The sequence below is a fragment of the Mytilus californianus genome, unplaced genomic scaffold, assembly GCF_021869535.1.
Source record: "Mytilus californianus isolate M0D057914Y unplaced genomic scaffold, xbMytCali1.0.p SCAF_42, whole genome shotgun sequence".
In the NCBI taxonomy this organism is placed as follows: Eukaryota; Metazoa; Mollusca; class Bivalvia; order Mytilida; family Mytilidae; genus Mytilus; species Mytilus californianus.
Genome location: NW_026262693.1, coordinates 353589 through 365772, shown reverse-complemented (window position 1 = coordinate 365772; position 12184 = coordinate 353589). Strand labels below are relative to the sequence as shown.

Below are 12184 nucleotides of genomic sequence, written 5' to 3'. Positions count from 1 at the left end.
TTACAGTGAATTTTTCTATAGTATTGTATTTTGTCATTGGAGAAATTCTACTGAAAGAACTTAGTGATTAGTTTGTGTTTTGTTGACTTTTCTTAAAATCTACACGAAAAAAATACATCTGTTATAATACATTTCTGGTATTCTTATCATGACTTCTTGCACTCTTATTTCGGCGGCTTTTATTGAAATTTCATACACTAACGTCAAGAACAGAGCAGTCAAAAGAGTTCTTGCACACTAACATAGGTTAGCTGTACTAAGGGTAGCTTCTCTGTAATTTCAAAAACTAGAAATATAGTTTTCTGTTCAGATGACCAAAACTGGCGTAATTGATAATATAGTTGCATACATTTTTCATCAAATATCTTCTCATCGCTATGCCACTTGTAATAATCGTAGTTCTTACCAAATTATCGAACCATCATATAAATGGTTTTCAAAGACTCTCGAGAGCCTGTAAATGTTAACCAGTGACATGAATCGGTGGAAACAACCCCAGAACTGTTATAATAATATCCATTCAGGTCAGAGTAGCAGCAGTTATTAAACCAAAAACCTCCCTTATGGAATTTCGGATTACAACTTCCTCGCAAGCCGTCATTATCTGTACCTAGTGTACTAAATTGATATCCTACTTGCTTGAACAGACTGTCACCTGTAAAAATTATAGATTACAAACAATAAAATAAGATACTGGTCTAAATATTTGATGAAAAATATACACACAAGATGGTTTTATTCTGAAACTGAAGCAATTGTTGGTAATTGCATTTTTAGTAGACCAATATGAAAATACGTCACTGGTCAAACTATTGTTTAATATGTTTTCACCATGTCGCAAAATTTTGGTGTTTTCTTTTATTTATCAAGAATGCATTACATTCTGAAACGGCGAACTATATATCTTTGTATTCTAAAACAAAAAATGATATAAAAAAAAATCGGTTCTTGAATTTAGAATTAACATTAAGTTATCATGACTTTAGAAAAGAGAATTGAGATTATGTCTTCAATATCTACAAATGTATTGTGTGAGTGGCAGATACTTGATTTCTATGTTCAAAACTAAACATTGTATATACGGCGAAGGGACTTGTCTATTATTGGAGACATAATAATGACATCTAGCTGTTTTGTTGGTTAATTCGTTTTATTAAATAACAGTCTATTTGACGTTTGAGAGCACCTGAGATCAGCCCCAGTTTTTGAAGGGGTTCGTGTTGCTTAGACTTTAGTTTTCTATGTTGTGTCATCTGTACTATTATTTGTCTGTTTGTCTTTTTATTTTTGGCCATGGCGTTGTCAGTTTGTTTTCGATCTATGAGTTTGAATGTCCCTCTGGTACCTTTCGTCCTTATTTTTTTAGCAACATTTCGTATATTGAAATTGCACATACCTGCTGAGCCATTGTATCCAGATAAGTACAATCGATAATTGTCGTTCTTAGGACCGATATGAAAGTCGGCATAATATGCATGCTTCCATACACCATCCCAGCTCTGCATCAGAATTAGCAATTCATTTCTTCTCGAAAGTGTCAAATGGTACAAAGCCTCATTCCCTTTTTAAAAAACAAAGTGGAATAGTTTACATAAATAATAATATAATATTTTGCAAAAACAACAAAAAACACATTAAACATACAAGGCTGATAATTTTGAACGCTAAACGCTCAAATCAAAATAGAGTGAGAGGGTAAAACAAAGTACGAAGTTGATGAGCATTGAAGACCAAAAATTCCATAAGGCTTTGCCAAATAAAGCTCAGTTAATAACTCATCAAAGATACTAGGCTTATAATTTGGTACGCCAGACGTGCATTTCGTCTACATAAGACCCATTAATAGCCGAAAAGTTATGCCAAATACGGCTTAGGCAATCTATACCTAGGGGTAGAAAAATCTTAGCGTTTTGAATATTTCAAAATTTTATAAACTGTAAATTTACAGAAATGAACATATCAATGACATTTCTTGTCACCACCATGCTACTACTAGGCTAATATATTCCTGGGGTATTTCGCGAATAATCAGTTGTAAACAGAAGAAACAGTTTATTAATAAATATGACCATGTCAATGAATATTCATGTCAACACAAAAGTGCTGACCACTGGGCTGATGACACACTCAGAGAGGAAACCTCCACTAACAGTGTAATCGGTCCAGTGGTTGTAAATGAACACATCAAAGATACCAGGCTTGTATGTTTACATGACAGATGATGCGTTCCGTCTACAAAAGACTCATCAGTGAAGCTTTAATTCAAAAAAAGTAAAAAGGCAAAATAAAGTATGAAGTGCAAGAGCATTGATGACCCAACGAAAGATTATGCGAAATACAGTCAAGGTCATCTATAACACTTCATTTATAAATATGACTAGAGTATAAGAGATGACTAATGCAATTATTGTGAATAAAGATTGTACTTTTTTTTAGTTTAGATGGTTCAAGACAGTTCTGACTGTTTCTTCTAATATCATTAGCTCAATGAGTAGCCAGTAGTTTGAGTTTTCATTGTATAACTTTTCATGAGGTATTTTACATGATAAGGTTATACAAATGTCAGAATTTGGGTGAACAATAAAAAAAAACACCCATCATAGCCAATGTTTATATTTCATAACAAATTATAAACAAATATTGAAATAGAAATTACTCATTGAAATAGAAAAATACTTTAGATATATTGTTTTTCTGTTAACTAGACACATATGCGTAATGAGGGTTGTATATGCAAAGTAGCCAGTATTTTTCTATTGCATGGTTAACATTAAACATTTTGACGAAATTGTAGTGTATTTATAATGTTATTGTACTATATGTAAAATTGCAACTTCCATCCTCTTGGAAAAAGTTTACCAAATACGATATTGGTTGGTTAATTTATGAAAATTTGGTTTTGATGCTTATTTTTAAATATTAACCTTCCCAAACTTTGAGTTTGGAGAGTTCCCGATAAAATGTTTTCCGAAGCACATGTTGTGTGCACTTAAATCAGTGTATCAGGTTTTACACACGATTGTAACCTTCCTCCCTGTGCTCCAGAATTAGCACGATTCAGACTATAAATTTGACTACATCATTAGCAAATACAGTGTGTTGTTAGAATTAAACTAATAACAAGGTGAATTACGAAAGGGGCAATCAAAATTCATACATAAAAGAAACAACGACCAACAAGATAAAGGAATAAACAAGTCCACAAAATCTGAACAGCAAACTAAGAGTTGAGCAGCTAGAATTCAATTGAAAGTAACAGGGTATTCCAGAACGGTAAGCAGTTCCTGTCATTTCAGTTGTGTCTTCTGTTGTATTGTTTATGGCAAATACGATTTCCGTTACCAGATGCATTCGTTGATTTTACAATCGAAATTGCAATTCCCACAATTAATATGAATTTGAAACAGTATTACATGTGCTTATGGCTTTTATATGTTTTATGTTCTTGGTTTCCCAAAATTGTGGATTTGACAATACAAAATAGTTTTCATAGCAAATAATTTGTGTCAACTGAAATCTGTTTTTATACAAAGCTGAGCTGAAATTACTTTACATTGAAATTCAATGAAATAAGGAACATGATACTCATTCATAAATTATAGAATTGTAAAGGAAGGGTATATTTCTATAACTATATTGTATTTAAAGCAGTTCTAAAAAAAAACCCAAAGCATTTGCTTCTCCAACCTTTTTCAAACACACATTAAACTATTTTTCAAGCAATAGAGAAATCATACTTCACCTCTTATATTATCACAATGTTCTCTGAAAATATCATCACAGAGAAGCTTCATTTTTGTATTGACAACATATATTTTTTGTTTGGTAGAGGTTGTGGTTTTTTTCCCCTGGAAACCAACTCTTCTTGCCGACTTGTTTCTATTTGCATGAAGCAAATTTGGTAATAAATAAACAATATACTTAGAAATAGAGATAAACTTTGGATAAAAACGAAACATGTTATGATAAATCATTAGCTGAGAGATCCTGAGTTCGGTACTTGTATTGTATTTGAAAATGTGTTAATTAATACTTAAACAAAAACATACAAAATATACAACTAAATGAGAAGTTTCGGTTCAACATTTATTTCATATGTTATTTCCATATTTGTTAATTAAGGGTTTCCCCCTTTTCTTTATCTTTGATGTTTTTTTTATATGTTTTGCTTTTTTGTGCTATTTGCCTTGTATATTTACATAATCATTCACATATATATGAATACTGAATATTAAAAAAAAAGACATAAGCATGTCAAAGTTATGATTTGGTTATATGCATTTATTTAACAAACCTATCCAGTATTCTGTTTTAGGGTCACCAAAGCCATTTTCATAGTCCGACCATCTTCGATCGAAAAACACAGAACCGTCTTTCCTTTGTTGGAATACCTGTAATGACATGTTTCAACTTCTATTTATAATCATATATGCAGACGTGGTATCAATACTGCAAACAGTAAGGGACCAACTATCAGCATGCTGTCCATAATGGCTACTAGTAGAAGACATTTGCGGAAACAGTCATACACCTACAATTAGGAGTACATTTACACCTACAGGTAGTATTTAAATCTTGGGCCGTCTCAAATTGTAAATATAAAACGTCGTTCCAAAAGAAAGACTTACTCTTATGATGTTTTTCTATAGTTTAACAACGAGGTTTTTCAGAAATATATGTAGTAATGACTGTCGTTGAATTGATTATTGTGTATTGCGTTATCCAGGTTGGACATGCTGTAATTGTACGGAGTACGATAGAGGGACAAACGGCATCATTTAATCAGTTTTACATAAGACTAGAAAACACATTTCGCAATTGTCGTCGCATTGGCTAAGTTGAGACCATAAGAAATTAATTTCTGCACGACTTAGTGTTAAGAAAAAGCGGTTAACTAAGGAGTATGTTGACCATATTTAATATTTTGCTAAGACATGCAATTCCTGATTTTTTTGTTGTTGAAAATGCGGGGATACAGCGGGCGGGTATTTCAAGATCTATTTATTCCTCATGGCATTTCAACTATTTGTCAAACTTTTGAAATGTAAGATCATGTGTACTCAAATATTTACTATCTTTCTTTTCAAATTTAGAAACGGCAACCGGGTTCTAAGTTTTTGTTTTTTGTGTGTAATTGTTATCGATATCTTGGTAAATAATTTAAGTATGGACGTTTTATTTCACTGTGTCGATAATTTTCTCCAATGAACATTGGTAAGTATGGTATGATCGAAGAGAATAGTTATGAGTGCACTTATGACGGTGTCCACGTCAACACAAAGTTTATCCGAAAAATCATCCTTTGATTTAAAGCTATACATGAAGAAAAAGTTATCAGGCGAGAAGAAATTGTTTAAAACAATCCCTCAGTGATTCGGTTAGGAAGCAGTTGAAGATACAAAAGTGTTATCTTTTAAAAGAAGGACAACACCCGACTTTAATTTTTTCAAAATCACTGCGCTGCGGCGGGTTAAATAATTATATTGTGTAACTTGCATGTCGCATTTTTCCGTGATTTTCAAGTGCACCATGGGGTATCCTCTGAACTACATTTTTACTGATTTTGCTTTACTAATATAATGTAAGACACATATTGAGAACCATGGCATAAAAAGACATACTCTGTTTCTCGGGTTGAGCTAACCTAATTCTTTGCTGGGCAACAAAAGATATCCGAACAGACATCCCGTATTGACGCCTTATACAAGACAACATATTGTTCGAAAATCACAAAATATGTAGAGGAAGTGAAGAAAATAAATAGACTTATTACACACTATAGAGTAAAGGTTTAGCACGCCGTCGTATTATTAAAAAAATTACAAAGTTATGCGGACTTCGTGGCGACATTAAAGACAACGATTCAAATCTGTTGTGACCCTATAACAAACACGATGATTTCAAATATCCAATTCTCAAATGATACATTACGCTCCTGTCTGTTCACACTATACGGACTTCTGTGGAAGGGATGTGCTTCTTGTACAAAAATTGCTCTGACAGAGTTATAAGGAAGAACGTCTGAAATCCATACTACATTACTTTCATAGTCACCAACACTAATTAGAGAACCGATACGATATGTCTGTGTATTAACTCACTAGGGGCATGTTTTCGCAATCTTGGATCTTAAGCTACCAGACTAGTCGTCGTATCTGTAACACTGTAACTTTACTGATTGTGTACTGTTCCCGATTGTGATATTTTGACTGAGTGTGGATACGCCCAACTAGTGATGCATGCATACCTGAAGGTACTTCCCCTGTCGACGCACCAGTATTTTTTTCTTTTAGGAGTTCATGCTATTCCCTCGGTTTTTGTGTGTTACCTTGATTTGTCCTTTAATGAATTCCTTAGAATTGAACAACGGTAGACTACTGTGGCCTTATTTCATATTAAAAATAGAAATAAACTTCGAGGACAGTAAAAAAAAAACCAAACAAGTCAAGTTTCTAGTCCTCGCCACTTGTAATTTGAACAAGGTTTCCTAAAGACTTTCCTCATCAACAATGACATAAAATAGGTAATCTGTATTGAAACGAGTATTTCGTTCATAATAAGAATCTTGCTGTATAATTGAAACAAATATGCCAGTGCAGTTCAGTTGAATGAAATAATACTTTATACTTTTGGTGTATTTTTTGAAGCGCTTTTAATGATTAACCTTCAACGGAAACGCTCAAATCCAAAATTTGAAAGTCAAGTATGTATAAATAAAGGCAACAGTAGTATACCGCTATCCGAAATTCATAAATCGATTGAGAAAAAATACAAATCCGGGTTACAAACTAAAACTGAGGGAAACACATCAAATATAAGAGGAGAACAACGACACAACAGAAACACATCACTAAAATGCAACACACACAGAAACGAACTATGATATAACAATGCCCATTTTCCTGACTTGGTACAGGACATTTTCAGAAAAATGGTGGGTTGAACCTGGTTTTGTGGCTAGCCAAACCTCCCGCTTTTAAATACTTGAATACTTGTGAGGTATATGACAAGAAAAAGAAAAGTCAGACGCATCGAAGGTCAAAGTTTGCTTTGGAAGTTGATAAAAACCAATGGAAAATAGCAAAAACATTTATGTATGATGTAGAAAATGTTTAACGTTTTAATGGTAAAAAAAACAACAAAAAAATGGCAACATCAAAAGCTCAAACACGTCAAACGAATAATATAAAACAACTGTCATATTTTTAACATGGTACATGCATTTCCTTATGTAGAAAATGGTTGATTGAACCTGGTTTATAGCTAGCTAAACTGTACAATTGGTAATACTGTGAAAGTACTTTTTTCAGGGGGAAGCGATTTCCGATGTTTTCGTGGATGACTTTATCCAGGAATTTAAGTGTCCAACGAAATATAACAACTGTTGTCCAAATCAAGACATGAAAAGATACCCATGAGGATTTGAATGAATGGATACGGGCATGCCATATAATCTAGAGAATACATCGAATATCGACAAATGCACTACGAACTACAACTGCAGGCAGAATTATACCCATTCAATCTTTAAAAAAACCTAAACTGTACAACTTTTAATCTTTAAATTCTCATAAAAGCATATTTTTGATCGACGAAAGGCCGATTTCCGGTGATGATAGGCTATAATGAAGTGTTCATTTTATATCCTCATTATTCTCATACGGAAAATAATGATTTCATATTGTGTCTGCTTTTGATAAGAATTATTTCTACAATTCAAGGTGCATTTAAAGCATTTGTTTATGTATCTGTTTTCTTTGAAGGACATGTTTATGGTCCTATTAACACCTTTGATGGTCTTTAATCTGTTGATCTCTCGATCTCGGGTTAATTAGTGTCATCACTTCTGATTACATATGTGCAACAATTCAAGTTTCTGACCGTGCAAGACGCTCATGGGTAGTCAAGGTCGGTAAAAAAAACCCTCGTCGTCAACAATTCAAATGTTTACTTTGCATGTTCCTTCAATCGAGACAACTTGTAAGCATAGATGAATCAGCTTATTTCCAAAAGCAATTTTGTTGAATGTTGTCAGTTTTTAAAGACGAACAAGTATGTGAAAATGAACACCTTTATTTTGCAATGTCCACAAATCATTATAAAACAATATATGGTTATTATAAATAATCTTCGTTTCTTATGGCTTTAATTCTTCACTCGATTTTTTTTCTTCAGAAAACTAAAATCCACGAATTTAAAAATCTAAGAACATGTAACTTTTGCTCAAACCACGAAAATTGATACCCACGAATTAAAGTTCTTTCACAGTAATCGATGTGGTCTACATTTGATTAGTATTTGACATACGAAAACATGACTACCCTTAAAGTTGACAGGGATTTGTTTCAATTAAGTAGTACTGCCGATTATATTCCACGGAAGAACGTTGTAATAACAGACTGGGAAAGCAGACGCTTTGTAGATTTCGGTGGAACATTTTTCAAGAATCAAATACTGCTTTTAGGTGAGTGCAAAAAAAGATATGTTTATTTACAAATAAAACACACGACTGAGCCATTATATTATTTGGAAGCCCAGTCAACAAGCAAAGGCTTCTTAGCTTGATGACCCTTTTTCTTAAGATATCAGTAGATTGATAAATCTAAACTACATGAATAGTAACACTTTGCTATCCTCGGTCTTTAACCAAAGTATCATTTGTCTTGGTTAAAGATTTTGCTCTCAAAATAAAAATAATTGTTTATAAAGTTGGCGCGTCCGAAGCGATTTTCTGAATAATGTCATCATACCGGGATTGGTACTGATTTAAATCTGAGTCTCGGATAATTGATTGTTTTATCAGTTGCTTTTGGCTTTGAACTAGCTGTCAATAACTGCAAATACTCTCAGATCGGTACTTTGTGTCTCATGTCTTTTTGTTATTTTTTTGGGGGGGGGGGGGGGGGGGTTATGGGAAGAGTTGGGCGCCCACAATCATGTTTATTTTATCTTGTTATCTTCTTACCGTTTTTATATATGATTTACAATTTGGAGATGTGCAACATCACATTTTTGTTCATTGAATATATGAACTGAAGAGTTTTCGTAGACCTAGCCTTTCAATTCGTTTGTTTATGAACGAACTTTTTTCATATCTAGTTATCAAAATACAACTGTTGATGCATTCTTTATATTGTTTTTAATTCAGTTCCAATTCAAACAAAGAGAATTTTTTTTTATATTTAAAAAAAGTAGAAACAGACTAGAGCTCTGTTTCAAATCAGTATTGAGCATGCACATAACCTAGGGAATTTGCATCTGTTGCAAAAATGAAGATGTGGTATTTAATGTTATTTATGTACTAATCGGTGTGAATATAATGAAATATTTGCGACTGGATGATAAGCAAACAATAATCAATCAATCTTTAGTATGTCCCAGCCTTAACGGGAGATAAACAACACTCGCACAAATCTTTCTTGTTGGTATTCTGCTGTATTATTAAATTTGTTTATTTAGATCAAACACGACTGTTAAGGCTTTTTCGGTATTTTGTCTTCGCTGAAGGTCATTCTGATGTGATCTACGACATTACATTTAAATATGCATAGTATCGATAATCAACTGGGTCAGAGTATTTGTTTGTTTAGGGATATTTACTATTATGAGCTGATGATATATCTGCTTACCCTTCCGGAGCACCTGAGATCACCCCCAGTTTTTGGTGGGGTTCGTGTTGCTTAGTCTTTAGTTTTCTATGTTGTGTCATCTGTACTATTATTTGTCTGTTTGTCTTTTTATTTTTGGCCATGGCGTTGTCAGTTTGTTTTCGATCTATGAGTTTGACTGTCCCTCTGGTATCTTTCGTCCCACTTTTGCAATTGAAGGTCAATGCATTATTAATCTCATTTCAATTTTAAGATACTAGTATCTATTTTTTTTAATCTTGTATCAATATTTAGTTTCGGAAGCTGCGCCCATATAAAATGAGACCATTTACACAGTGTTTCAAGTCAAAAATCATGTTGTTGAAATATGTTTCAACTGGTATTTGATTTGATCTTTATGAAGTTCGGGAACGCCATTCAATTGTTGGTATGCTGTACCTTTAAAACTAACATCAATATTATCAAATAAAAGTTTGGTTCCACACAGTAGCATGTCAAGGTATGAAATAGACAATAGCTATTTTTGTTGTACCTTTTGTTTAAAGTTCATTGGTATAAATGCTATCAACACAGTCACAAAATATTTATGAATTATTCATTGAAGGATTGACGGTATAACAAAAATAATATTTTCATCGAGTTTTAAAATTGTCATTGTTGTGTCTGGAATAATGATGGTATCATCACCACCTATCTCAAATATTTAACTATCCAGTAGGAAAATACCAGATGAGTATGAGCTTATTTATGTACTCAAGCTCGTAAATCAAGTTTTACTTATATTTGACTTGGTCATTACAGCTTTAATTTGTGTATAGTACTGATTCAGATTTTGTTTAATACTGATTGTTTAACCGATACGATTTGTTTGTGTCTCAATCATCTAGCGACATGTTTTCCCATTTTTATTTCTTTTGATACCAGAATGATCAGATCTGCAAATTACCTATCGTGTCCTTTTCCAAATTGGGACATTTCGACTAAGGGTGGATTCGAATGGTCAGTGAATTATGTATAGTAACCAACGCTTACCTTGATACTTTTGGCGTTCATGCGTTGTTTACCTTGATATGTATATTCAATGGATTTATGAGATTTAAGCATTGGTAAACCATAGCTACCTCTATTCAAATTAAGGTTGATAATTAATTCATATACTCACTGTCCATCGACCCTCTTGTGTATGTAGGTCACACCAAACATCTTTTCGGATGTTAACGGAAGGATAGATGGTATACACACCACTACAATAATGACCTTGAGATTGAACTTCAGAACAATCTGTTACTTTGGTAACTGGCGTCAATGTCTTGCAGATATATACTGTGAAAATATTGATTTTAAATTGTTGGTAATTCTGACTATCGACATTGAAATATTGGAATTGATGAATTGTTTATCACTCAACAAAGTACAATTTCTGTAGTCATTAACTGAAAACTTGCAAGTATGTTCTTGATGATATGAGGCAGTCTTTACCTCTGATTGAAGACGATGTCCGTTTTATCTCGTGAAACCTTTTTTGGTTATCAAATAAATACTAATTTGCAGGAAATCGTATGATTTACAACGTGACAGTCTCCGTTTGCATCGTGAATGCGCAAAGGCAATTGTTTTAAAAATTTACGTTTTTGGCTAACTTGGCTTCACTAATTTATTGCCGTTTATGTTGATTTTTCTTTTTATTGATTCTATTAATGGCATGAGGACTTCGTCATCTCATATGAGACAGGTGCTACCTTAAGTGCAGTAGATATTCTAGGCAATGTGGTGTGGTTTAATGGTTACTTGTTCGGTTATTTTCGACAATTAATGATACCACAAGATTTAAATGAACTGCATAAGTTGCCAAAATTTATTTATTCTTGTAATCGTAAGCAGAAAAAAATTATATTGTATCTCACATTCATTTTTAATACACGAATCACTTATGTTTCATTTGCCCTGTTCCTAATTTTAATGTTCCATTTGGTTGCGTCGTTAAATAGTGAAACTGCAAATTTTAACCTCATGAAAACGAGATTAAACGAGATTGACAATTTCTGTAAAAAGATGTCGTGTTTTTGCATCTGCTGCCAAAGTTCGGTCAAATTTGATTTTTTTAAGGTAATTAGCAGCAAATGTGCAAGTCCACAAATTTTCTAAGGGTAACAAAGACAAATGCGTCTATTTACATATATCAATATAAACATACGCACGAATGTATGATTTATTTAAGTAATTATTGTAACTTTCATGTCCGACAAAGGATCGCAAGCGATAAATTTAATTCGATAGATGTCCTATTCGTACTCATGCTATTAAGAAAATCTATGTTCAGCATTTTTCAATTTGTCTATTGCAATATTCTGGATAATGTTTACCTGGTGAAACGTCAAAATGAGTCCATCCACTCTCGGGAATCCCATTGATAAGTTGATTTGTGAAGTCTCTGTTGAATGCTTGACATCTACCGTCGTTTTTATTAAAAGCAATGGACCTACAGTCAATGTCATCTGTGCACGAGGCAATACAAGTTACAGCGCTTCGTTTATTTACCATCCACAATACGTTCACAGATTTGTAAACATTTTCGT

The 12184-nt window shown here is 33.0% G+C and overlaps 1 protein-coding gene across 1 annotated transcript; it reads right to left on the bottom strand.

Annotated features, from left to right (window-relative positions):
- Positions 1–326: 326 nt before the first annotated feature.
- LOC127699834 (angiopoietin-related protein 2-like) lies at positions 327–11199 on the bottom strand. The gene is made up of 5 exons (XM_052203210.1): positions 11177–11199; positions 10771–10852; positions 4295–4391; positions 1397–1561; positions 327–655 (listed from the first exon to the last, which is right to left on the bottom strand). Exons 1-5 carry the CDS (start codon positions 11197–11199, stop codon positions 411–413), a joined length of 612 nt encoding a protein of 203 aa, XP_052059170.1. The 3' UTR covers positions 327–410.
- Positions 11200–12184: the final 985 nt, after the last annotated feature.

Excerpts from the sequence above, each read along its gene's own strand:
- LOC127699834 (XM_052203210.1), bottom strand. The coding sequence starts at position 11,199 with ATGCAAACGGAGACTGTCACGTT. Across the intron at positions 10,853-11,176 it reads CAAACGGAGACTGTCACGTT|TGGTGTGTATACCATCTATC; the intron begins GTAAATCATACG and ends TCATTATTGTAG. Across the intron at positions 656-1,396 it reads TGGATACAATGGCTCAGCAG|GTGACAGTCTGTTCAAGCAA; the intron begins GTATGTGCAATT and ends TAATTTTTACAG.